The sequence below is a fragment of the Orbicella faveolata genome, unplaced genomic scaffold (assembly GCF_042242905.1).
Source record: "Orbicella faveolata isolate gen_17 unplaced genomic scaffold, um_ofav_v1 contig_1, whole genome shotgun sequence".
Classification (NCBI taxonomy): Eukaryota; Metazoa; Cnidaria; class Anthozoa; order Scleractinia; family Merulinidae; genus Orbicella; species Orbicella faveolata.
In genome coordinates, this window is record NW_028301536.1 from 6,186,633 (window position 1) to 6,214,484 (window position 27,852).

General features: G+C 37.8%; 1 protein-coding gene and 1 pseudogene across 1 annotated transcript in view; one reads left to right on the forward strand and one right to left on the reverse strand.

The window, feature by feature from the left end:
- The window catches only part of LOC149117849 (uncharacterized), a 35,650-nt gene extending 7,798 nt beyond the window's left edge, over positions 1–27,852 (forward strand). Inside the window, exons 2-14 of the mRNA XM_089276395.1 lie at positions 4,726–4,850; positions 7,624–7,804; positions 8,888–8,959; positions 11,805–11,876; positions 13,537–13,608; positions 14,364–14,435; positions 15,293–15,364; positions 15,594–15,665; positions 18,003–18,080; positions 22,773–22,951; positions 23,951–24,097; positions 25,241–26,782; positions 27,635–27,852. Of these exons, the coding sequence (XP_089132521.1) occupies positions 4,726–4,850; positions 7,624–7,804; positions 8,888–8,959; positions 11,805–11,876; positions 13,537–13,608; positions 14,364–14,435; positions 15,293–15,364; positions 15,594–15,665; positions 18,003–18,080; positions 22,773–22,951; positions 23,951–24,097; positions 25,241–26,782; positions 27,635–27,831 (2,881 nt within the window). The 3' untranslated portion in view covers positions 27,832–27,852. The remainder of the gene's footprint in view (positions 1–4,725; positions 4,851–7,623; positions 7,805–8,887; positions 8,960–11,804; positions 11,877–13,536; positions 13,609–14,363; positions 14,436–15,292; positions 15,365–15,593; positions 15,666–18,002; positions 18,081–22,772; positions 22,952–23,950; positions 24,098–25,240; positions 26,783–27,634) is intronic.
- Positions 19,373–20,684, reverse strand: LOC149117850 (uncharacterized; annotated as a pseudogene).

Sequence of the window (27,852 nt, forward strand, 5' to 3'; positions counted from 1 at the left end):
TATAAAGGCTAACCGCAAGCAAAATAAGCTAATTTAGGATGACCGGAGAGCTATTCAGGCTAACCGAAGTGCTATGTAGACTTACTCGGACTTAAAAGTTGATTTCTCAACCTGCAACCTGCAACTTGCAAAGCATACCGCGCCCCGGGTTTGCATGTCCACGGCGAGGAAAGCTGCTTCTCCGGACTTACCGCAACCTTTGGATCAAGAGAGGTTTCTTTGGAAAGCATTTTCAAAGCGCCGGACAGGAAAATTATCTTCTGTGTGTTTATCCCAAGTCTACTTCGAAAATTAGTCTTCTCATTTCTTTGCATGACTGATTCACATGAGGCTCCATGCCCTGGCTGCTGACAAGAATTGCATTCCACTAAACACGCTCAAAAGTCGTTTCTTGAAAAGTACCGACCGACGGTCTGAATGGAACGGGAGGGGGCGGGGGTGGTCCCCATGTCAGTTGCCGGTTAAAACTTCATTACTTTGTCGATTGCCGATTAAAAGTTTCGACCTTTGTCGGTTGTCGTTAAATCTCAGTTATTTTTTTTGGTCGCTACTGGGTAATTTTTTTCTCTCGTTTTGTCGTTAGTCAGTAATATTTTTTGCCCTTTGTCGCTAGTCGGTTAACCCTATTCAGACCCTCCTGAACGGATTTAATCGAAAAATATCTCTTTCGAAAGGTTTTTCAAAGTGTAGGACAGCTACAATAACTGTTTCCCGTTTGTTAGAACTTTCGTTTCGAAAACCCTGGTGCAAAAATTAAAATTAAAATTTTGGAAGTGCTGTGTGATATTCTCCCAGAGTTTGGATATCCACAGCGAAAAAGCTGCTGCTCTGGCACGACGTACCACATCGTTTGGATCGAGACAGGCCTCTTTGGAAAGCATTTTCAAAGTGCCGGGCAGAAAAGTTATCCTCTATGTGTTTATCCTAAGTTTACTTCGAAAGTCTTGTCAGTTTCTCTGCATGACCGGTTCACATTAGGCGCCATGGCTACTGACAAGAATTGCACTCTAACACGCTCTAAAGTCGTTTCTCGAAAAGTACTGAACGGCCTAAAGCGAGAAAGATATCTTTGAAAAGCTCTTTCAAAGCGCCAGACAGTTAGAATTTTTCTTCCTTTGGCCTTACGAATCGCTCTCCGAAAATCCAGGCGCAAGTTTTTGCATATTTGATTAACTGTTAAAATATTAATTAAACTTCAATGTTATTAAGTCATTCAAATTGGTCAATCAGGTGTCTTGCCCTAAAATAACATTGGAGTTTGACCACAAGCCAAAATTAGTTTGGAAAAGATTATCGATCATGGCTCATGTATGGGGGATGTGTTCTCTCAGATCATGGTCTCCTGACATACGTGAATCGTCTTAAACTCGACTGACTAATTATCAACTTCTCGAATTATTCTCGGTAGAACATTGGACCATAATCAATTGGAAGACATTTCCAACGGCACTTTCGACGGACTGGAAAAGCTTAAATATCTGTAGGATTGGTGCAAACACATTTAAAACATTAAATAATATATTTTGTCACTTACGTACTCTACCATGGCTCTGAAATATTTGAAACTCTTTGCCAGTATGGAAATGTATCATTGATTCAACAAGCTTTCCTGACTTTAAGAAAAAGATGATTATAATTTTTGCTGAAATAAAATAGTGCTGAACTGGTCACCCCGCGCACACAGCTAAATATAAAAACCATATTTACAAACTAACTGTATTTATAAACAACGAAGCGAGGTCAGAGGCCGTTTAAATAATTTTGAACACTTCACAAACGTTGATACTTAACTTGGGACGTACAAACCAAACTTTTACCTCTACCATCGTACAGGGAGGGGGGACCCCTCTCTTGGGTTTTGGTTGGAATAAGACATATCGTAACTGGCCATGATGTCATCTGACCTCTTATGACGTCATTAAGTCCGTCATCGTGTATGCGTCATTTTGGATTTCACTTTTTCATGACGGAGTCAGAAAATACAGTGAATTGATTTGAAATTGACAAGAAATGGTACTGGAATTTTGAAATTTAATTATAATCCTAACGTTGATAAACAGTTAACAAGTCAAAATCTCGGTCTGGGATAAATAAACAGTTACTGAAAGTCTGAGCACCACAGAGTAAACCGTGCTGAATTCCGCTAAAAACCTTTTGAAAGGGGCAGGTGGGGGCTGTATTCACTCCTTTGTACTTTAAAGGTTTAATTGAAATCGCTAGATGCTAATGCGAAGAACCATATGGAAGGTCATAGAGCGCATCCGACAAATAGCGCACGTGCTGGAACGCAATATTTTAATCGGTGCGTTCTTTATTGTACTTGGCACCCTTCTTTTCTCAGTAGCACAGAAAAATGCATATTTGTGAAATCGCTAGAGCTCTCTAGATTAATTAATTTACAATGGATGGGAATAAAGTTACATATTTTTGTTTTAAAATACAGGAGTTTAAACTACAATAATTTAGTGAATATACCCAGTGGAACCTTTGGTGAACTTTATCACCTTTTGTATCTGTAAGTGGCACCGAATTACTTATCTTTACTGCGCCTTTCAATAACACGCAGACTCTGCTTAATTCGACGACTACATATTTCGCTGCTTTGACTGAGCTGTATTTTGAACTTCCTAGATTTCGCAAAAATGTGAACTCGCTGGAACTTTTAAAGTATATTTCTGAAAAAAGTTCACCAAAAGGGTCTTTTTGACGCAGTAAAAGAAAATTCGAATTTTCCGACCTTTCGTCAGATTCTCCATATTTAGAGGCAGTAGCTCTTAACGGTCGCCCAATATCAGGTCATGCGTCAAAGGCCAGGTCAGAGTCCGCAAACTTGGCTCCGCCATTTTGGATGCTACTATTTTAGAAGTGTCTAAATTTTCTGTGCGAATTGGTTTGGGAACGTGAAGATGGCTTGTGAAAGCAGTTAAAAATTGGGTCAATGTCGACCAGTCCAAGCGAATAAATGATTTTCTTAGGCCCCTTCTGCACTAATGCGTTTTCTAAACGATGCGTCTTCAATGCCGCACTTTTGTCAAAAACGCTCTGCGTCCACACACAGTTTCCGCAGAGTTTTCCTCGTCGACACAAAAACGTTCTGGGAGAACATTCATTCATTCATTCATTCTGTTTATTTGCCTTTTTATTTAATATACAGTATTTATAAATGTTTTTATGTTAGGCGAGGTGACCTCTAGAAACCATCAGACTTTTAGTTGAGGCCACCTCGTACGTAGCAATACAGTTACATAAATAGTGCAACAGTGTGCGGCTTTACCAACATTAAGCAGATTTAATTCCTACTTAGAATTTAAGGCTCATGAAATGATGATCGAAACAATTGCTGTCAACTATTTACATTGTTTTTGTTATCCTAAATTCATTGTCCATTTATTCGTTTGTTCAGACATTTGAATTTTAACAAACTACGAAATGTCGCCAGTGGAGTCTTTGGCGATCTCATTCGCCTTAGATATTTGTAAGTATTTTTATAAACTTGACTAAAAACTTCTGTTTAATTTGAATGAATTCCCTAAAATTTGTTATAATACTCTTTAGTTTTAAGAGCCTCGATAAAAATAATAAGAATAACAGTAGTAACGATAATGATAGTGCTAATACTAGTACTAGTACTAGTACTAGTACTAGTAATAGCAATAGTACTAGTACTAGTACTAGTAATAGTTCTAGTACTAGTACTAGTACTATTACTAGTACTAGTACTAGTACTAATACTAATACTAGTACTAGTACTAGTAATAGTAATAGTAATAGTAATAGTAATAGTACTAATACTAGTACTAGTAATAATACTAGTACTAGTACTAGTACTAGTACTAGTACTAGTACTAATACTAGTACTAGTACTAGTACTAGTACTAGTAATAGTAATAGTAATAGTAATAGTAATAGTAATAGTAATAGTAATAGTAATAGTAATAGTAATAGTAATAGTACTAGTACTAGTACTAGTAAGAGTAAGAGTAAGAGTAAGAGTAAGAGTAAGAGTAAGAGTAAGAGTAAGAGTAAGAGTAAGAGTAAGAGTAAGAGTAAGAGTAAGAGTAAGAGTAAGAGTAAGAGTAAGAGTAAGAGTAAGAGTAAGAGTAAGAGTAAGAGTAAGAGTAAGAGTAAGAGTAAGAGTAAGAGTAAGAGTAAGAGTAAGAGTAAGAGTAAGAGTAAGAGTAAGAGTAAGAGTAAGAGTAAGAGTAAGAGTAAGAGTAAGAGTAAGAGTAAGAGTAAGAGTAAGAGTAAGAGTAAGAGTAAGAGTAAGAGTAAGAGTAAGAGTAAGAGTAAGAGTAAGAGTAAGAGTAAGAGTAAGAGTAAGAGTAAGAGTAAGAGTAAGAGTAAGAGTAAGAGTAAGAGTAAGAGTAAGAGTAAGAGTAAGAGTAAGAGTAAGAGTAAGAGTAAGAGTAAGAGTAAGAGTAAGAGTAAGAGTAAGAGTAAGAGTAAGAGTAAGAGTAAGAGTAAGAGTAAGAGTAAGAGTAAGAGTAAGAGTAAGAGTAAGAGTAAGAGTAAGAGTAAGAGTAAGAGTGAGAGTGAGAGTGAGAGTAAGAGTGATAGTGATAGTGATATTAATAGAGCCGTTTTCAATCGAGTGTCGTAAAACCAAAACCAAACCAGTTACTTACCAATTAGACAAGTCAGCCAATCTTAAACCGTAGCAAAACCAAAACCCAAGTAATTAATTGATTGCTTTCGACACTCCATTGAAAACTGGTCTGGTAATAGTGATAGCGATCTCGATGACGATGGCGATGACAACGATGACGGCGACGGCGACGGTGATGGCAATGTCGACGGCGACGGCGATGATGATGGCGACAGTGACGGTGATGGTGATGGAAATAGTATTAGTAATAGCTTATACTGTACGATTGCTCAGCCAATCAGATTTCAACATTTGCATTAGTATTGATGGTCAACGCGGCTAGCGGCATTGATCGCGGACGCAATCAGGGGATGGGGCTTCGGAAAAGCGGAAAGTAACCACACTGAGTTTAACCATTTAAAGCTGCCCGAAGGGCCGTAGGGCAGAGCACCATAACTCTAAGAACAGAACCACGTGCATGCATAGAAATAGAAAACCATGCATCTCTTTTTACGGCTAACATTGCTAGCGGCACGGATTGCTGGCGCGGGAACCCTACGACAACAGTAGGGAGTTTACGAAACCACGACGGCAACGGCAACCGAAACGTCACTGAACAAAAGAATTAACGAGCAGTACAATGGCTGTGCACGTGCGTTATAATTCTTGGTACATTTCTTTGCCGTCCTCCGCGAGACAGCAACGTGAAATGACCAAATTTTGCGTTGTCTGGAGAACGTGAGCCACGACGGCTAATTTTTTAAATTTTTATTTCAAATTTACAGCTGTGTTCCGGATTTAGTGTTGGGATAGTTTTGACTGTGATAAACAAATTAAATGACTTTAGAGTAACGCGAGATTTATAGGTAAAATATAAATTTATTTTTTAATCAACGTTGTCCTCGTCGTCGCCGTCGTGGTTACGTAAACTCCCTATTGACGACGACGTCGCGCAACATGGGCGGCCATTCTCCAGCCACATTAATAGGTCAACCGAGGCATGCAGCTCTTGTTTGAAAGCGTACATCTTTAATATTAAACATCCATTTAATTGTCAATTGACACCTGCCAAAATATTTTGCTGACCAGTATCATGTGACCATATCATGGGCTCAGGTTTAGAGCTCAGCGATTTAACATACTTTTTTTAAGTTGACTGCTGTTCAGGCACTGGTTTTCGATTTACCGCAGGCTAAAGCCAGGTTAACTTATTGTAATCAGGAGCTCAGCTTTTAGGCCTCGCTAGATCTATATATAAACGTTTTAAACATTGAAGTAAAACCTGCAAAAGCTCGCGACTTTGTCTGGATTTTATCTGAGAGCAATTTGCGGAACGTGATTTACCATGAAAATCGGTAAAAAAAATTCTTTAACGATTAGTAGGCTTTGCATGGATTTTTATGGAGAAAGTAGGATTTTACTAAACTAAAGGGACATTTATAAGGGCAGAAGAGAGGGTCTTTTATACTCTGGTGGTGTGGCGTCTTAAGCCAATTTTGAGTGCCGCCGGTTTGCGGGTACATATTCAGATTTATCTGGCGGTTTACGGCTGCGAAATTATCTCGCGGTTGCGGGAAATCATAAACTTAGCACGCAGTTTTCGGGTTTTTGTGTGTTTTTGTCATAAAATGTTTAGCAATATTTGTGTTTGTGAATAGCTCATAAGATGTCAAAACTTTTTGTTCGCTAGTTACTAAATGGATTTAGAAAGAATTTGTTTCTCTTTTAAGATTTTGTTTGTGAGGAGGAATACGATTACTGAGCTAGCATATTGTAAAGAATTTGTTAATTTGTTACGTACTGTTAAAAGTCGATTAATAATGGTAATAGGACTGAGTGGAGTCCAATTCGGTCTGTAATCATACGAGTGATTAACAAAATCGGACGACCCTGAAGCGGGAGTCCAATTTGTTAATCACAAGTATGATTACAGACACAATTGGACGACATGATGTAAGGTTATCAATTAATCATAACCATTGCAATTTTCATTACAACAGTCATTTTTGAATACGAAAATTAAAATTATGGAGAATAGCTTGAAAAATGGCTGTCGAGTTTCTTTGAAAACAGTCACCAGAGATAAACCTCCTCGATTTTACAAAGTCACTTGCTTGAATCTGTTACTATAGTGATTGCAATAAACAATATGATTGGTGGATTTAGTTGAGAGGACTTAAAATAATTGGGTCATGTAACTGTTGGATTACAGGTGTCCGATTACAGCCAATTGTCAGATTACACTGTCCGATTACAACTTTGCAGCTTGATTAGGACCAAATACAGCAGTTTATGCACCAGCCGCATTTGAGAAAATTGCAATTGTTATGATTATGATGATAATCGTCCTACGGCGGTCTCGGGTGTTTGGTGATATCAAAAGCAGTCGGCTGTTTCGAATGAAGCACAAAATATAGCGGTTTGTTTAATGTACGACACCCTGTAAAAGACGCTCAAAACATTACATTCGCAAAGACAAATTAAAGACAAATTTACTGTAAAAGTTAAAGTGAAAAACCTAGACAAAATAGTAATAGATATATATTTTTTTACCTTGTTTATTTGCAGAACGATGCACGGTATGCTAGACAAGCGATTGATTATCATTAGGAAGGGAGTACTGGCTGGATTAAGGAATATGAATGAGTTGTACGTGTAAAGAGTCTGTAAATCGTGTTTACAAAGCTAATTTTTCTTCGTGGTAGTTGCTAGCTTCCGGTGTTGCGATCGATGATAGACAGTCTCTAAGATTAAGATTTTTTGTAATCCGATCTGTTACTTTTTTCTGAATTTTCGGAGGTTTCTATCGACCTTCATCAGAATTGCTATTGTTATTGTTATTGCTCGCGCTACAACCCCCTGGTAGTTCCTGGTTGTTGTTGTTGTTGTTGTTGTTGTTGTTGTTGTTGTTGTCATTTCGGTTGGCACTGCATGTCCACGTTACAATTACGATTTTATTCCTTTATGGTTGGGTTTCCTATTCTATAGTAGTTGAAAAGCAGTCGCTAACCAGCTTAGCTCAACTCTATTCCAATTAGACGAGGTAATTAAGCTAAGGCGGGAGAGATATTCGCAGCATTGTATTAAATCAGGAGAAATTCCAAGGGTTGTTTTTCCTTTGCTCACCACCAACCGAATTTGTGACAGGGTTATTGATGACAATGGACTAGAGACTATCGAGAAGTACGCCTTTGAGGGACTTTTCAGCCTCGATAATCTGTAAGCTTGTAGTTGCTTGCAAAATTAAATTCCACATGCCATCACAAAGATTTATATACAAGTCGCCCACATTAAATTCGTATCGCTTTTAACTAGTCTTAATTGGTTTTGAACTGTGGTCGATCACTTCATCAATTCAGTGAACGAATGGATGAATGAGTGGATGGATAAATGGATGGACGGACGGATTGACGGACGGACGGACGGACGGACAGATGGACGCACTGACTTTGGTGACTTTGGTGACTACGGTGACTTGGATCAAAAAAAACTATAAAACATTGCACTTTTGTTCTTTCCAAAAGCCGTAAGCTATAATAATTACAACTGAGTTTTTTTTAAAATATATATATACAAGTTTACATCAATATATTAAATATGAATACTTTAAGTATCTATAAACGAATCTTACAAGTTAAGTGTTATGCTAAAAGTCGATAGAGAGATTGAGAGATTCTAATTTGTGTTTAAAAGCTCTCATGGATTATGCGTATTTCCTTTCATCTGGTAAGGCTTTCCAGATTTTTGTCCCGGTATAGGCAAAGCTGTTCCGGTAGTAATCGGTTTTAACTGCCGGTAGGGCTGGATAACGTCTTAAGATCCTAAGATTATAAACCGATCTCCCGATATTTCTCGTAAAAATATTTTCTAAAGACGCTTGGGTCGTACCATTCATAATTTTGAACAACATGGGGGCTTTTTGTTTGTTTCCCTTCTCTTTAAGACTGGACGAGCCGAGTTTACTGAATAATTCGTTAGTAGGCATTCGGTAATTGGCACCTGTGATTATTCGTGCAGCACGATTTTGTAATATTTGAAGTTTGTCAGTGAGTCGGTCATTGAAGTCATCCCATACAACGCTACAAATATGGTTCAACAATTGACTGGTAAACACTTATCAAGTTGGAAGTAGGAACAAATGGCTTCATCTTTTTTATGACTCCTATATCAGATGATGCTTTTCTACATACACCAGCAATATGAGCGCCCCATGTCAAAAACTTGTCAATTTCTACACCAAGACATTTGGGTGGATCGATGGATAAAGTTGACACACTCTTTTCTTCCCTTCCCTTTACATAGCCGCCTGGGTGGTAACAAACTGCAAGTGGTCAAGCCTGGAATGTTTCATGGATTGAAAAACTTACACAATCTGTAAGTTATCTTGCTTAGTTTAATAAATTGCATGTTTTTACTCGGGCTCCCGTAGGAAAGCCCGAGTCATAAAATGCAAGCGTTTTGGTCGCCAAAAGGGGGGTCATGGACCCAGGCGTTCCATGCGTAGACCATGGAAACTGGGGACGAGAAACGCCACATTGCTCGCTTTTCGTGACAGAATACAGTGTTTTGCGAAGAAAGTTTTGCTGCGAATCGCGCCTTACACGTTCGTCTCGAATACAAAGATGTCCATCGTTTGCGGAAAGGGTCGGTCCACGAATTATATTGCTTGAAAGCAAACCAGGTAAGCGAAGGTCAAGCTCGAAACGTTCTCCTGAGATAACAACTGAGCCGATAGCGGTACGAGCTCAAACTACGAAAACACTGGCAAAAAAATAGGCAGTCAATGACTGCATGTGACTACTGCTGTTATTATTTAGGACGTTACAGTGAAACAAATCATACTGCAATAAAACAACGTAAATACGAAAACGTTTCTGGATTGGTAACTCATTAAAAAACATGCCACTTGTTTCTTGCACCGCGCGAAATATGTCGATCTTCAAATTTGTAAAGATAAGACTTTCGGTAACTTGAATTAAATATCTTGCCTCCAAGTTAGCTGGCTCTCTAGTTGGGTGCAGGAAAAAAAAAAAAAAACGTGTAATTCCGGAGGCAAATTGTGCGGGAAAATTAAACTTCTATTGTGCGGGGAATTGTGCGGGATTATTGACGAAAGAATGTTCTTGCCAAGTCCTAAGGGAAATCTGCATTGACGATAGTTTAGCCAAAATTATTTCATTAGTAGTTTAGATATATTTAGAAGTCTTAGCAATCGCCAATTATTTTAGAAAACTATGTCTGACTGCTTAAGAAAATCCTGTTACGTGACATGAATTAGACGAGTATGAAACCAAATTAAATAGCGCGCAAAACAGAGTGCCGCATCTCCCCTTATAAATGAGTTCCTTTTTAAAAATTCTCCTGCCTTGATTCAATAAAAATATGTAGGTTAAATATTTAGTCATAAACTGCGTTAAGGGTTGCAAATTCTCAGAAGTTATCCGCAGAAAACACAACTTGAAAGTTTATGCAAATTTAGTGCAATGCAATTTGCGCCTTGTCCTAGGACTGTTGTTTTCGCGAAGAAGTTAATCTATTTGCTCTCCAAGGGAGATAAGACTCTTGAAAAGGGTTAAGATCGCAAAACGGCAAAGATGTTCACCTGTACAGTTTACTCGGATCACCACGACCAGTAAACGAACTTCGTACAATTTCTGCTAGCATGTACAATGTAATCGTCATAAGTTATAAAAAGACCTGGAAAATTCTTTGCAAACAATTTCCCCGTAAATACGTAGAGAGCTGCGCTTCATTCTTCAACCAAAATGGTTTAAACTCACAACTTGCGATTGGATTAGGAAGATACTCAACGAAGCAACTTGAATAGTAGATATCTAAGCGAAACTCTTGTGCTAAAATATCCTGATTCTTTAATTTGTTTTTATTCTGTCTAATACGCGTTTTCGTAAAGCACGATTTTATATTGGCGTGCGAAGCCCGAGTAAACGCTCTTAGAGCGTCAAGTTGTATTATACTGTGAGGCTTTCTAGAAACCTCTTCCCTACATCCAGCAACATTTAGACCAACTTTGACAATTCACTGAATGCGTTCACGGCCAACTGAGTCACCACTCAGTCGCTATTGATGTTGATAACTTTTAAGTGATAGAATCAGTTAACGGCCGATGTCTATATCAGTATTTTCAGGAAAGAGATTTTGAGCTTATAATCAATCTAATTGATCAATTTTCTCATGCTGAATCAAAATTCTAAAACGCTTATTCTTAATCCAGGGTGGCTAATTGTCCTTCAAAATTATTATTATTACTATTATTTTTCAGTCGTCCCCCAGTTCTTTATTTACGCTTCATAATAATAATAATAATAATAATAATAATAATAGTAATAATAATACTAATAGTAATAGTAATAATAATAATAATAATAATAATAATAATAATAATAAGACTTTATTTATATAGCGCTATTTGTATCACTATCGAAACACAATTCTACAAACATTACAATGCAGGTCTCATTACGCTACTCTACTTACAGAACGTTACGTTACTTACAATACGGGTTACTTATGCTGGCAATACAATACTGAATACAGTTTCTTACAGAAAATACAATTACTTGAAATACGCGCTACTTACACTGCTAACAATACAATACTCTACTTCAAAATTATGGGTCTCTGGGAAAATTTGAGTCCAGTTTTTTGCTGGTCCCAAAGTTTCATTTTTAGGCGGTTATATGGGCCTCGTTGTTTCGATTTTTTTCACAAAGCTGTCGCGGAGTCTAAACTTTTTGCAAGGCTAAAGAAGTCTCTAAGTCCCGATTTGTTGGTATTTTTTCTGAATGTCTATTCTGAAAGTCTGGGTCTCGCAGTTTGAATATCAAAATGTCTCAGGCTTGAAAAGAAAAAGGCTAATCTCGCCTTCTCGTAAAGTCTCACATTTACCATTTACCACCACTTAATCCATATTTAGATCAAAGATCTGTAATCACCTAATATCTCTTGTGGTTTGCAGTCCATTCCTGTAACCTGAATAGTGTCTTTCCATTGGATTCGCTTGTTTTGAAAAATTAATTAATCTGACAAAGAAAACGATATTGTAACCTAACAGTTATGTTATTCGACAATAATAACTTCGGCTTGTGCCGCTCCCAGTTTGTTTCTCACCACAGATACAGAAACTAGAAACTAGTTGGCACATACAGATTGGTTTTGAATCTTTAAGGTACAACGTTTGACAAAACTCAAATCTCAACAGGTGGCTGGCAGGAAGCAGAATATCGATCATCCAGAAAGGAGCCTTTCAAAACCTGTGGAATCTAAACTTCCTGTAATTAATGTAACTAATGTAAATGCAATGACATTGATGTTAGAGCAGTTTTCATTTAAGTTTCGAAAGGTAATTGGTTATGCATCAACTACGCTCCACGATTAGCGTAAAAAACTCGCGCCACTTTTTCACTCAATCAGAAGTAAGACCTAAGCCAATCCAAACTCGTTTGCGCACGTTTTCCCGCGCTTTTCGTCACCTACGTACCGTTACTTCAAGTTTTGATTGCCTCACCGTATTGTCTGTGTCCTTTGTGGTTGGTTGGAGTGATTATCTCGGGTTTTGGTTTTACCAAACTCAATTGAAAACGCTGTAAGTGTGCATGCAACTTTGGAATATTCTCTCGAATCATACGTCATTTTGATAATGTTTCAATTCCAAAAATTAAAAAATGGTGATAGTTCTGGAAACAAAGATCAGTATTTTCACGAGAAAAGAAAAGAAAAATGCAACACAAACAATGGGGGAAATTCTTAAGAACATTTCTGCCAAGATTTCGTTGGCATAGAACTGATTAAAATTGCTTGGTATTCTTAGCGAAGATGTAATAAAAACTATAAAAAAATCTATTTTCAATTCAGTTGGGCAGAGGGTTTTGCGAAACGCTCATAATATTTAATAACGCAACGAATTGAAATTGATCCTTACAATATAGCTCCGTTAGAAAAATACTATGTATTTGTCGTTACTATGGTTTTGGTCACGAGGCTAGTTCCTGTCCAGAATTAAACTTGAAAACTCTTACAGTTTTCACTTCATTCACTATTGGGCCCATAATCAAGACTTTTGTTAATTTCGCAGTCACTTATAGTTTGAGAGATATTGTGCCTATTACGACACGTTTTCCCTGATTTTCTTGCACTACATGCATGTAAGGTATCTTGATTGTGGGCTTATATTAAACGAGGAAGGAAATTTTGAGGGTTTGAAGTTTTGAATTACAAAGACACGTAACCAGTCACCATGGCAACATCAAGGACATTTTTTTCCAATGGGTCTACATTTTATGAATCAGTTTCAACCTTATAAGATACTAAAGTTATGGCCTAAGAAATTTCTCCATCCTATGAGGCCCTTTCAGAGCAAAAACAAAGAAAAAAAAACTCTGGCGGAAATAAAAACAGAATAGATGGTGTCTCTCAAATTTTGAACAAAACGATTTCAAGGAAAAGATTGACCTGGGAACTTTTCTTCCATTTCTTGCCAAGAAAATTTCGAATTTGTAAAAATCAGTCAAAAGCAGAAACAAAAAGACAAAAAAATAGCCATACAAAGCCAAACGAAACAAACAAAAAAAAAAAACAAAAACAAAAAAACAAAAAAAATGAGAATCAACAAAACAAAACAAAGACAAGCCCATGAAAATGCTGTTGCCATTTTAAAACAGAGGATACTTCTAACTCATATTTCCATTCCAGGAAGATTTCAGACAAAAGGACAAAGTGTGAATGCTTTACTTAAAACGTTACATACGTTTAAAATCAGCGCCCCCCTCTCTTCGTGCACCACCCCTTACTCAGCTTAAACTGAACTAAGCGCTGCCACGCTTCTGTCTTCCCCTTCAAGTCGTTACAAAACTCATGACGTTAGCATTTTGTGTTTGAAATTACCTTCCTGTCTTAATGTAGCAATGTATAACTTTTAATTCTTGTTTTGCTAGATTTCTTGAAAAGAACAATATCACAGTTCTTCAACAAGGGTCACTTGATGGGTTAACAAGTCTTTCAATATTGTTAGTAGTTGTACGTTGTTGATTTTATCATTATTCTTCTTCGTCGAGGAAAGGAAAACATTTTCAGTACTTCTACCGTGTTAGAAGAACATAAGTAAATACTGTAAGAACAAGAGCCGCAAACTTATCGTCGTTCTCTTAAAATTTCACAATTTTTTTCTCTTTATCAATTAGATTTTTTATGGCGTGGTAGTCTTACGAGGGCGCAGCCCTAGTCAGTTATTACGCTTAGGAATCGAGAGAAAGTAATCTAATTGTTTCAGTATAAATCTACTTCTCGTAGCTTTCAAAGCTTCACCAGTAAATTATGTAATTCATCTTCACAGCCCGTCGGCACTTCGCATTGCAAAGAAGGGCACACTGCTTGGCCACTCACTATCTACAACAGAATAGATAGAGATAGCCAATACGAAAGCGAGGTCCATGCCGCTAGTAGAGTCATACTGAAACCCGACAGAAAAACTCCGAGAAAAATGAACGAAAACTATTATAGCATTAACAGTTTGAGTTTTAAGTAGTTCCCAATACAGGGTGTTCTCTAGACACATATGCTACTAACAAAACCTTGTAGGGAATTTCGCGATAAAAGACTTAAACTACCCGTCTAATATAAAACATGTCTAAAACACAGTTCTCGAGATATCACATTTACTTTCGTCTTAGCTGGAAGAACTTTTGCCTTAGAAAGTCGACATTTGATTGATATGACAAAAGTCAACGTCGTGACTTTTAAAATGATTATTTTCATTTCACAGGCAGCTGACTTCTAGTAACATCAAGTACATAGAAGACAAAGCATTCAAAGATCTTTCAAGACTTCAATATTTGTGAGAGTCGGCCATTCAGTTTAAAACTAAAGTAATTAAATACACGCGTAATTTTGCCTCTGCAGTGTTTATGAGCTTCAATAAATAAATTGAACTGTTATAAAGCTGGAGGCATGTTATTATTGGCTGATTTATGGTCACTTGGCAGTCACTATAATTATAAATAAATCTCGCGGGCGACAGTTAAAACGTTGGTGCCTCGCTCTTCCGACGAACCACTGGTTTCTTTGTCTCTAAATTGTCTTATTTTATTTTTATTATCATAAAAAAATATAGAGAGCTGACCGGAATTACAAGAGAACGATAATTCTGCAGAACGTGTGAAGCTGCTCGTTGTCCTTGTGAAAAAGAATAAAGGAACTGCTTTCCATTCTTGAATTCAGCTAGCACACTAACTATTAGGCCACAACACCTCTCAAAGATGTGATGCTACTCAATCTTTTATCGTAATTCAACGTTTTTGTCCAATGGTTTCTTTTCTACCGTCTATTTTCCCGTATTTAGGTCTCATTATAGTGTATCATGGGAATTTTTTAAAAGAGAGTAAAGCTAGGGCTTCGGACCAGAGGTTGTTGCCAATTTCGGGAGCGAAAATGTACAAAGTATCAAAATTCTCCCGTTCCAATGTCCACGAATCTGGCCATCAGTTGATTGAAGTTCTTTATTGCCCGGATACTCAGATCCATTACTGATTCTCGCCGGTTAATTTGTGGCTTTTCTACTGCAAACTAGTTCATTTACGTTCTCCTAAATTACCAAATTCGCACATAACAACTTACGGGGTAAATATTTTTAAGGTGCCTGCGTTATCCTATTATATTCACTAACTGTTACAATCTTTTTTCCATTATTAATAGAGGATTAACGGGAAATAAACTATTGGCAATCAATGCCCACACTTTGCAAGGACTCACCAATCTCGTTTTCATGTGAGTGCCATATTTTATTTCATGCACAAACTGTTTGAGATAGTAATTATTGAATAATCATATTGGAACCACTTGACCAGAGCCGAACAAACAAGGATGCTTGTAAACGTGCATGTTTACCAACTTCCTTATCACATTTGACGTTTCTGACAAGCGTTATTCAGTATTCATAGTTTGGATATAAAATCCTGCATTATTGATATTGCTATTTTATTGGCTTATATTTTAGGGATGCAGGAATAAATCCAATTGTTACAATAGATACCCACGCATTTCAGGACACCCCATCTTTGCAGACAGTGTAAGTAATTTAATTTGTCTCTACATGGAGCTATATGTACGCCCGTACATTAATTTAAAATGACATTAAATGAATTTCTGATCACGTACGAGCCGATTATCAGTCGGTGTATAGGGTGGTCGGTAGCTTTGAGAACTCATTCAACTAAAATGTTTGGTTGGAGCGACCCACTTCTAACTGGCTGAATAGAATAAGTTTTTTGTCAGGACATTATATTTTGGTCATAATTAAGATTTCTTGTTTAGCGAAGTTTGAATGAGTCCACTTTGTAATGCACCATGGCATCCGATGGCTAAATCAGTACCAATCCGCTTTAGCTCTCAGATGTACTTTTCTCAGATATAAATATCCAAGCGATTGTTTTTTATTATATGGAGAAGAGTGTTTTACTGGGAACTAAACCACTCGTAGATTCCATACGCCACTTCATCCGAGACCCGAGTGGCGTATTTTCCGTATGTCACCTTTGTGAGTGTCGTATCGTTCAATGACGTCACGATTCCCGCCTTTTGCTTTTGTTGAATTGGATTTCTCCATATAATAAAAAGAACATTACACGTTGGCTCGAAGATATGAATTTTATGTTCTTGCCATTCGAACATAAAATTCATATCTTATCGCCACCGTGTAATATCCTCTATATACATGACGGTCTCGCGTTGAGAGAATTGCATGAAAATTACGGCGAAGTTTCGGAAAACAATGTAAACAACCGCTGTGCATCCTCAGCAAGAAAAGAAAAATGAAAACAACCAGTGACAGCAAGACGATAGACCAATACTGCACTCCTGCGTCCTACCAATTGAACTATCGAGGTGTCGCATTAAGACTTATTCATTAACTATTTAACAATTATGCGTACAAACGCTTTACAAAATTGTTAATTACTCAGCTATAAATAATTTAATCTAAAAACAAAAAAGAACAGTTTTAAAGTCAATGATGCAGGGAAGATATTTGTTAAATTTCACGGTGGATTCGTTTTGCAAGCAGACTTTCGATTAGGATCGCTGATTTGAATGGTGTTAAAAACCCATTTTGCTAGATTGTGACGATGATTTTCTCGAAGGTTCACTAAATTTGCCATGTGTTTGAAAATTCTGTAAATAGACTCGCGCATGCTTCATGCCGCTTACACGTTTTCCATGCAAAATTGAGACGTCAATTAAATTGACTATTAATGAAAAGAAACGAGATGATAACGAGCTGGAATCCCTTAAAATCATGCAGAGTGCTAATGAAAGGTATTTAAAAGAGAAAAATTATCCACTGGGCATCGTGCACTCGAGAGAGTTTCACAACTCAAATGAAGTCCATTGCAGAATTACACAAGATTCTCCTTCAAATTCCTTCTCCAAAGACAACGGGAAATCTCTGCCTCAAACACAAAAGAAAGGAAGGCCTTCTATCATTGATTCAGGCGACGAGAATTGAACTTTTATGCATAAAGTAGACAGTTTTCGTTCTGACTTCAGAACTGCTTTTTCCTTTGTTATGTTCCAATGAGTTTTCGTCACATGACATCGTTTTGCATACTAAATGAATGTGAAGGCGTTTCCGGTTCCGCCATTTTCAACAAACCGGCTATAAGAGCTACTGGAACAATACACCAAAATCTAAAATTTAAAGCGATAAAATTGTGCGATTTCAAAATGGATTTGATTAAATGGCAATTGAAACTCGTGTCGTACAATTTTGGTCTGAAATCATACTTGTGATTTCAAATAGAACCCGTGCTGTGCGCTCGTTCCATTTGGAAATCACGCTTCAGACAAAATTGCACTCCACTCAGTTCAATAACCATTATAAATCCAAAAACAAACAAAATGCTTTAAAGCCTATAATGTAGAGATGATGTAGGTGAAATATCAAATCTATAGCATTAATGTATATTTGTCAAATTACAGTGTGTATGCGAACGCAATTACAGATGATGTATGGGCGTTGAGCATGTATACGCGTTCACATGACTGCGAATTTCTCGGCTATAAATGATTTAGTCCGAAAACAAAAATGATTGCTTTAATACCAGTCATAAAAGGATCACTCTTTTTTTAAACCAAATATCAGAATAAAAGGTCTAATACTGGAGCTACACGAATCATTTATTTATTTAATTATTTAATGTTACTTATATTTAATGTTACTTAGATAAAAGCCAATGTATTGGTCAAGAGTAGTGTTAAAGGCAGCCTCAAAAGATAACTTTTCCGAAGTCTAAGAACACGTGTTTTTGAGTGTTTTAGTTCGACTTTTGTTCATGAATAATAATTCTGATAAAAATGAATTACTAATATAATGAGAAGTCCTTCATTCTTTAAGTCCTGTACTTTGCAGTAATTTCATTGGGATCCCACTGGACATTGTGCCACCTATTTATCTGTGGACACCTGCAATCAACATGTCGTTACAACTGTAAGTAATTTAAACTTTGTGCAACCTTTTTTGTTCACAAAGGGTTAGCGCTAAACTGTGAAAAGTCAGTCTTATAAAAACAATTCATTTAAATACAGGTACTTATAGTGTTACGCATTTCAAATGTTGCAATACATTGAAGAAGCTAGGTTACAGGGCTATTGAAGAGTTCTTTTGAGAAAGCTAACTAAAGCTTTGCATAATGCTTAGCTATTTGGTGCTGTCCTTTAGCCAGAATCATAATTGTAAAAAATGTGCTAAGTGGCCACTGGGCGTGTTCTTAAGGAAATATAACGACACCATAGTATCGTTGAATAAGCTCGTGGTACCCTACCTTATCTGTTGCGTGCTATGACGTAATTGTTTTTGTCTATTACCGTATGGCACATGAACGTAAATGTTTGTCTGCATCTATATTACAGCCTGTTTCATCAAACTCTCCTGCAGTAAACTATGCGAATACTGAAACTCAATGAAATTTTGAGCGCATGTGACTGTCCAATAGCCCATTTCCGAGTTACCTTGTGCCTCTGCTTCTAAATTAGTCCTCGTGCAAAATCTTTCATACGGAAATGATTTTGATCTACGTGGAAATGAACCTGTAGGCAGAACACATTAATTTATCATTCGTGTGACTTCGCGAGAAGATTCGTTTTAATACAAAGGGAAAAGCCAACTTGGAAATGACCTATTGTTTACGTAAAATCATGGGTGACAAATTACTCCTTAAGTTTGGCGCGAAATTTCAACGTTAATTTATAATTTCACACGTGAAATAACAAAATTGCCATGCTAACGCGAGATAATCTAATCTGCGCGTGTCGCGGGTCGCGGGTAAATTGTCGCGGGTAGCGGGTAAATTGTCTCGGGTCCAGAAAATTGTCGCGGGTCCGAAATAACAGTAACAATAACAATAGCTATAGGAACATTTTAAAAAATATATACTTCGTAATTTCAATAGCTTGAAAAGAAGCAGATAATAAATTTTAGAATTTTAGTTTATGTGCGCTCTTTTCCGCGCAGCGGGTTTTTGAGTGGGATGCATAAACGCGAAAATTGATTTGAAGTCTTCTGAAATGGCTGGAAATGAATCTAAAATTAACAAACGTAATAATAATTTCAATAATAATTTTAATTGCTCCTTGTTTCTGATATCTATGTATTCGTCATATGATAAAAAAGAAACCACCACGAATATCTGAGACTAAATCGCGAATGACATAATTTGAATCTCGTGAAAAGTGGGGGCAAAAGCCCTCCCAGCCCCTCCCCCTGCGCGGTGCCTGCCTTGCACCTTCAGTACCGGACATACGTCAGTCTGTCACTCTGCGAGAGATGCCATTGATACGTTTCAGTGTCGAAGAGTTATCGGGCGTGCGATGTTGCTCACGAGGCTTACTGCTCAAGATTTCTTTGATGTTTTTAGTTCTACGAAAAGCAGGAATGATGGATCCTACCGGAAAAATTTTGCCAAGAGATGGTGAATCATAAATAAGGTGCTTGTATTTTCTAATAATTTTACCAATGCTGGGTAAGCGAGGGTTGGTATCAAGCACAAGTGGAAAAAATTGTTTGGACTCCTTAGGCTGGGGTTGAAGCAATATTTGTCTAGGAATAGACTGGGCTTTCTCAAAATGTTTTGAAACCAAATTAGGGTTATAACCCCGGTTATATAGATAACCCTTATACTCAGAAGAGCGTTTACTAAATGCCTCATCAGTAGAACAATTCCTTCGGATCCTGGTAGCTACTCCTTAGGGAATGGCCCTGGTAACATGAGCAGGGTGTGCGCTATTCCCTAGCAAGTAAATATGGTTATCCGTAGGTTTGGAGTAGATATCAGTCTGGATGAAACCGTCCACCAGATTGAGAGTAAGATCTAGTACGTTAAGTGAATTGGGAGATGAAACTAGAGTAAATTTAATGGTGGGGTGCAAAGAATTAATATAATGCGTAAACTCATCGAGATTAGCAGGCCCTTGGGTCCAAAGATCAAAAATGCCATCCCCGTACCTCCACCACAGATTGGGTTTAATTTTCTCTGATTTGGCTTTCTTATCAATAATTCCCATGGCTAGATCAGCGTACTTGCATGCGTTTTTGGGACCCATAGCCGTACCATGAATCTGAAGACAAATCTAAGACAAATTTGTACGGCCTCAACTATGCAATCAGTAGATGGAAATTTGACTGGCCTAGCCTCTAAGGCTTCTATAACAGCATTAATTCCCAAATTGTTGTCAATGTTGGGAAACATAGCAACCACGTCCCATGTCCTTGGGAAAGGGGCCTGTTTTGTTAAGGTCTTCGATTCTGTGCAAAAAAAATGTGTGGTATCCTTGACAAACGATGGCAGATTTTGGGCTAGAGGCTTAAGATAAAATTCTGTAAACGCTGAAAGGTTCTCAATGGCAGTGCCACAGCACGATGTAATAAGCCGAAGGGGATTCCCGTGTTTGTGGGTTTTAATGGTTCCAAGAGCCTTGCCAGGCTTAGCATTACCATTGATAACCCAATTAGCTATTTCCTCATTAATTTGGCCCTTCTCAAACCAATTTTTACTCCATTGTGTGATGACACTAATATAGTCAGTACTTGGATCATGCTCAAGCTTTTGATAATGGAGTGGATTCTCTAACTGTTCTTTTATTTTGGTGTCGTAATCACTTTTATCAATCACCACAAATTTAGACCCTTTGTCTTGAATTTTGATGGTAACCAGTTGTGTAACCTTAGTGTCAATAATAATTGTCTTGATGACCGTCTGCTCACACGAAAGGCCTTTTGGTGTGCTCAATTATGCACCCTCACATCTCATGGACTCAACAAAAGGTGCGAGTTTAATTCAAGGAATAGGATTCGCTACAATTAACACCATCTTGTTGCTGTATTTTATTTGATTTTGTTTGTTTTTTAGCGGGCGTTGTGCTATTTTTTGTTTTATTATTACGTAATTCTTATGTAATCTTATGTGAAAATTTTTTTATTTCTTTGTTCTCTTTGTAAGTTATTGTTTTGTAACTTATTTAAGGCTTTCTCACTTCTTGTAAATTTTATTCCGAATATTGATATTCTTAGTGTTGAAGAAGCCCGAATGCATCTTCTTCTGTTTATTCAACCAATATCTATCTATCTATCCATCCATCCATCCATCCATCCATCCATCCATCCATCCATCTATCTATCTATCTATCTATCTATCTATCTATCTATCTATCTATCTATCTATCTATCTATCTAAGCGAATTCGCAAAAACATGCCCGCTAGGTTTTGCGAATTCGGCTAGATCTTGAGGGCAAAAGGCACCTGGAAGGGATCTGAAAGGACAACTTGCCCCTAGGACTGCATGTTTAGGACAAGGGTGAGACAATTTGGCTTGCTGGGGCCTTTTTGGCCTTGATATCTAAGCGAATTCGCAAAAACATGCCCGCTCGGTTTTCGCCTGGAATCGGGCCAAGCCCGAATCCAGGTTAAGCCAGCGACCTTAAACCCAGGGAGGGTCCTTCAAGGCTAGGCTGGGCACATGGCCCAAAGACTGGCCTATCTGCTGGTAGCTTGCTGGGGGCCAGCTGTCAAAAGCAGGGGGGAGGGGAGGGTGTCTTTTACTGACACTCCCAACTAGCTAGAATTTGAGTTTTCGGTGTTAAATAAGCTTGATGTTGACTGTGTTTCTGGGTATTTTACTCAGTTGTTTGACCTTGCTTGAGGCTTCTGTGTGAACATGGCACCCTGCTGGAGTGGCCCATGCCACGTGCATGCGTGATTGGCCAATCTCCTAGCCAGGGGGTGGTCAGAGGACTTCTGGCCGCTGGGACTGTCTTTGAGTCAATGCGGGCATGTTTTTGCGAATTCGGTTAGATAGATAGATAGATAGATAGATAGATAGATAAACAATGGTAGCAAGACTTCAATTCATGGTTAGTATTGCGACAACGCTGTTTCGTATGGTCAAAGAATGACCACACTCACCAGGCAATATCAACGAATGACCGTTAAATTTCACGAACTGGCAACTAAAAGCTAGCTTTAGGTTGCTATGAGATATAAAAACAGTTGCTATGATATGGAAAAACAGATGCTATGTAGCATCGAAAAACTGGCAATAAAAAGCAGTTGCTATGGGATTTAAAATCTGAAATCTCTAGGCCAGTCAAATCTCAAAGTTCTTGAGTAGGTATCTGTTCCTGTGGGGGCACGCACTTGCTAGTTCCTTTCGCTTGTTTAGAGTACACAAACTCTTCTTACAGATGATCACGAATTTTTCAAAAGGACATAAATTACATTTGTTACTAATGTTGCTATAAGGTCTGCGCTACTTAATGATTCTCCACTTGATGGTAAAAGGTTTGTTGTTGTCTTTGAGTGTCCAAATGTATTTAGATAGCTCAGTTTCCTTTCTCTTGTTTAGAATCTTGCTGCATACTAGGAAACAATAAAAGTTCAATTTTTCGGACCCGTGACATGCGCCGATCACATTATCTCTGCTAACGTTTGGCACGAAATTTCTTGATACAATGAACAAGTCAAAAACCCACGATTGTAAGCGTAATTTATAATTCATAATATTGAAAGTTAATCAAATGGTATACCCGTGAAATTAAGAAATAATTTCAGGTGGGTTTTGCCAAAATTCGAATAACTCTCCTCGCCTTTTCACTCGTTACTCTTTGATTACCATTTAAATCTTGCAGATTTCCATCGAGTGAACCATTAACAGTTGCTTTCCAAGACAACAACGGAACATTGCAATATTTTCTGCTGACTCTGGTGGGTTTCATGTGTATGGGCGATGTCACTGGAGAGTGCATTATGTGTCCAACGGGTACTTTCGCTTCTTGGTTCACGAATTACTGTTTACCTTGTCCTGAAGGTGTGTGACTCTTTTTTATTCAATATTTCATTTCAATTTCTATTACTATAACCTGGAAATATATATACTCAATACGTGCACAATTATTTATTTAAACATATACCGCATGCACTGTCACGTCAAACACCAATGAAAACGAAACACTTATTATTCTAATGTACTCTATCACCTTTATTTGTATTTAATCTCGAAACTGCAGCTAACACCTCGACTTGACAATGGAGTCAAGATGAACACCTCTACTTGATAATGGAGTCAAGATGACTTCGAAACGTCGCAGTTTTATTCTTTTAATATTCATTATCAAATGTATTTCGAAATGTTCAATTAATATAAACAGACACAGAATAGAGGCAGAATATTTGCCTGGATTTCAATGAATAATTATTAATTATGTAAGCGAAAGAGAGGAATTTCGTCACGCGTCTAGTAACCTGACGGAAAGAGCTCTACATTGACCCTATTCATAAATGGCTGCCAATGTAAAATTATTTTGTATGCCTTTAAATTAGTCTCACTAAACTCGATTGAAAGTTAAAATTGTTTTGAATTATCAACTCAAAACGAGGTTAGTCTGGCTAATTTTAATACCTATAAAAGAATTTATAATCGGCAGCCATTTATGAATAGGGAGCTAAACTCGATTGTCTAGAATATAAGGAATAATAGCAACCGCATTATACCTACCCCTTGATAGGAGGACAGCACATCTAACAGTACATCTACATCCGAATCGCTTGCTCAGGAGTGTAATGTGGTAACCGTTAGACGTCCTTCACGTCTCTCGCAAAAACACGAATGACACGGTAAACATGTTACTCAAGAGAAGTGGAGTTTGAACCGCCTGATTTCAACTTCAGAAAGAGTTCATTCTTTACATTATTAAAAAAGAGAAAGAGTTGATTATTTACATTATTCAACTGGTGAACGTTCTTAAACTCACTTAAGATGTATACGGTGATGATATAATCCTGACCTGATATAATCCTTAATCCGTAGGAGGGTTTTACCAAGACGAAATGGGTTACTCAGGGAGTGCCACAGGATTTGGTAATCTGCTGTGCAAAGAGTGTCCCCCAGGGAGATACGTTCATCCAGATAAAGCTCCAGGAAAAGCCATTACGGATTGCACTTCTTGTCCACAAGGTAACTGCATTAAATGAAGTTGGCGAAGGAAAATTGGCTTACTCGACGTTCTCACCACTTAAATTGTATCAGTAAAGGCTGAGCAAACCTGAAAATGATTAAAATTACCAAAGAATTACGCGTACGCTTGCCATATTTGTAGAGCATGATACAATTGCTCATATACCTCGGTCAATGAAAACTCTTGAATTGCATAGGTTTGGAAGACAACACAAATTCCCAACTAGTACCTAGTCTTAAAAATCGAAGATTTGGCACCCCGAATAAATTCAATACTTAAGAGTTCCTAGGAGTTCAGTAAAATAGTCGCTATGTTAAGGGTCTGTTAACGTCAAGTAGCTACATTTCATTGTGACGTAGCATCTGGAAAAAGGTATGTCGAATTTGGATTTTGAAAAAAATTGTTAAGTAGGTAACAATGAGAACGAGCTGCAATTTCATTCTCTCTTCAGCGGTTCAACTCGGACGTAAAAATATTTATAAATACTGTACAAAATATTTATAAATACTGTACATTAAGTAAAAAGGCAAAATAAACAGAATGAATAAATGAATGAATATATGACGTACAAGCTTACTCAAATCCCCACCGTGGTACAAGAGGGTAGGATGGACCTCTCTATCTTGGTTTTCGTTCTGTTAAGGCAGAGTGAAATAAATTTACGTTGTTTATTTAGCCCTCAGTTTGCTCTACAAGAGTATATCATTTTTTCGTAATGACGTCATATGACGTCATTTGACCCACAATCTTGGATCCGCCATCTTGGATTTCAATATTTTTTAAAAAAGTCAGCAAATAAAGGAAATTAACACAAAATCAAGCCAAAATGCTTATAAAATGTACAAATTCACGAATTTCTGTTATTTGATAAAGAAAACTGGAAAACAAAATTAAAGAATTATCTCAAAACAGCTGATTTTTGGTCAGACCTACGTGGAATTTGATGGTTTCCATGGTAACGTCAAAAATGATGGACACACAATTGATAGCTTCAGCCCCTTAGAGTAAATCCTCTTTTCAAAACTTTGAAGAAACCTTATGGAGGTGACATACATTCCACCACCCCTCCCCCCTTTTTGTATGTCCGTGGGTCAACTACATCGATTGCTTGCTATTAAAACGTATTTTGTTTGTTTTCTCAGGGACTCAACACAACAAATTTGCCATGTTCAAAGCCTGTCCGTGTATAGAACAGTTCTACCGTCTTGATCGCTTTGGACCATGCTTCCAATGCTATTCAGTTGGACTTATTTGTGGAAACGAGACTGTTGACCTCAATCCTGGATTCTATTGGAAATGGGAATCTCAAGAGAGTCGAGAACTTTATGAGAAATTCAAAGATGGTCTCCGGATAAAGTACAAGCCTTATGGTAGCAATGGATTAACAAGATTCAATCGTTCTTTCCCAAAGGTTTATGCATGTCCAACACCCTCCGCATGCTTGGGAGGCATGAAATCGTCATGTTCTCATGGTTACGAGGGACCAGTGTGTGCTGTTTGCAGTAAGGGATACTACAGAATGATAAACACGTGCCAAAAGTGTCCCTCTAAGAAATGGCTCATTGGACAGATATCCTTGACATTTGCATTCCTCTTACTGGTAATTCTTCCTCTGATCTTTGGTAAGAAGATACGGGTTACATCCGGAAGGTCTTTAACGGACATTGTCCTCGCAAGATTAAAGATCTTCATTAGTTTCTACCAAGTAATGTCAGGAACATTTGATGCCTTTTCATACGTGCAATGGCCAAAGGCTTTGCTTCAACTTGGCACTTATGCCAAGTTTCTCCAACTTAATTTGCTGCAAATTGCTCCTTTGAACTGCTTCTCACACTCAATAGAAGTAACAATCTACACCTCATTGATCACATCTGTGGTGCTGACTCTTGCCTTTGCAGTCATGGCCATAATATACTATCAAGTTCGACGGTTCTATACAACTAAGATGAAAGATCATAATACTCGAGACGTCAAAGACCTCTCTGAAGCAAAAGAAGCCTGCTTTCGATACGTGTTTCTCCTGATGTTCACCGTGTTTCCCACAACGTCTGCACAAGTTTTTCAAATGCTGCCCACTTCGTGTCACAAGATTTGTGTTGATACCCAGGACAAATTATGCCGGTCCTACTTGAGATCTGACTATTCCGTGGAATGTTTCACTGGCCCATATAATAACTTTGCGGTCCTTGGTTTTGTTATGCTCTCTTACGTCGTGGGGTTTCCACTGGTAACGCTCTTTCTGTTGTGGAAATATCATCCAAAAGAAGCCCAGAACAACTTTCCTGATCAAGAAGGAAACGAGGTTCAGGCTGCGTTGAGCTTTCTATATGAAAACTATTCCCCCAACTGCTGGTTTTGGGAGGTTCTGGAGCTGGTACGAAAAATTATCTTGACATCAGTGCTGATACTTATTGGGAGTGAAAGCCGTACAAACCTAGGAGTGGCATCCATTATGTCAGGACTGTACACCGTACTCTTTGCCTCCTATAAGCCAATCAGTGATTCATTTGAATACTGGCTCCAAGTAGCATCGCTCCTGGCAACCTGTGCTAATATGAATATCGGCCTGCTCCTGAAGATACCAGAAGAGAGCATTTCTTCTGGAATAAAAACAGAGGTGGAAGGAACTGGAATAACAGCTGTCTTGATTTTAGTGAACGTGTTCGTGCTGGGCATGATTGTAGGCAAGTAACCCAAAATTATTATTATAACCCTCGTACAAAGGGGGATACCACCCTCTCCCCAGAGGTTTTTTTTTTTTCTTTCAGAATTTTGAAAATAGTATTTTCATTGCGATACTGAAACATTCAGTAGCTTTTCATTCATTCCTCACGGAGATTTCGACACACCAACTGCATATCTGTCGACGTTACGTCATTTGACGCGCAAATCAAACCAAATTTCACCGTATTGGACAGAATTATTCATTTTTCTTGCATTTTTTTTTTTAACAACATTGCAGTACTAGTACCTTTCTACATTGCATTGTCATTTTTGAATGATTTACCTTAGTTTTTTTGATTATGGAAATATATTTTAATATAAGATGACCGATCCAAGATTTAATGACGCAATGACGTAATTTGACGTAGTTTGGCGTCATAATCAACTATAAAATATATGTCATAGTGTAGGGCACGCCCGGGGCTATCTGTTAAAGCCAGATTAATTTATTTATGTCCCATTCAAATGAAAAAATCCCAGGAGAGGGCTTTCGTCCATCCCTCCATCCCTCGGCATCCCGTGTACAGGAGGGATGTGAGTTTTCATGTACGTCCGAGGGCTAATATTTTTTGACATACATATTTTTTTTATTATTCACATCTTTTGTTGCATTATGTTTTTGCGATTGGCACTGGATCTTCCATTAACATTTATAAAAAAGCTAGATTACAAGCTTTCCAATCGTACTCCTAGATACATGATTGTATGTATCTCCGCGAAACGTCATTTTATTATTAACATTTTTAAGTGCTTGAAGATTGCTAAACATAGACCAGTGAGTAACGTTATCAAATTTTCCATCTCGCTTTCAGTTCGCTATCTGGCTGCGTCATTTACAGTAGTGCAAGCGCTGAGGCAGCATCCTCATTGCAGCACAGAATGTTGCCTCTCTGTGATAATGATGATGAATGACGCGGTGGAAGATGTGACCGTCTTTGAGCCAGAGAGTGACGAAGATAAAGATGATCAGCGTGAACATGAAGAAACTTGTGATCTAAGCAATATTTAAAAACATGATAGTCTAGTGCAA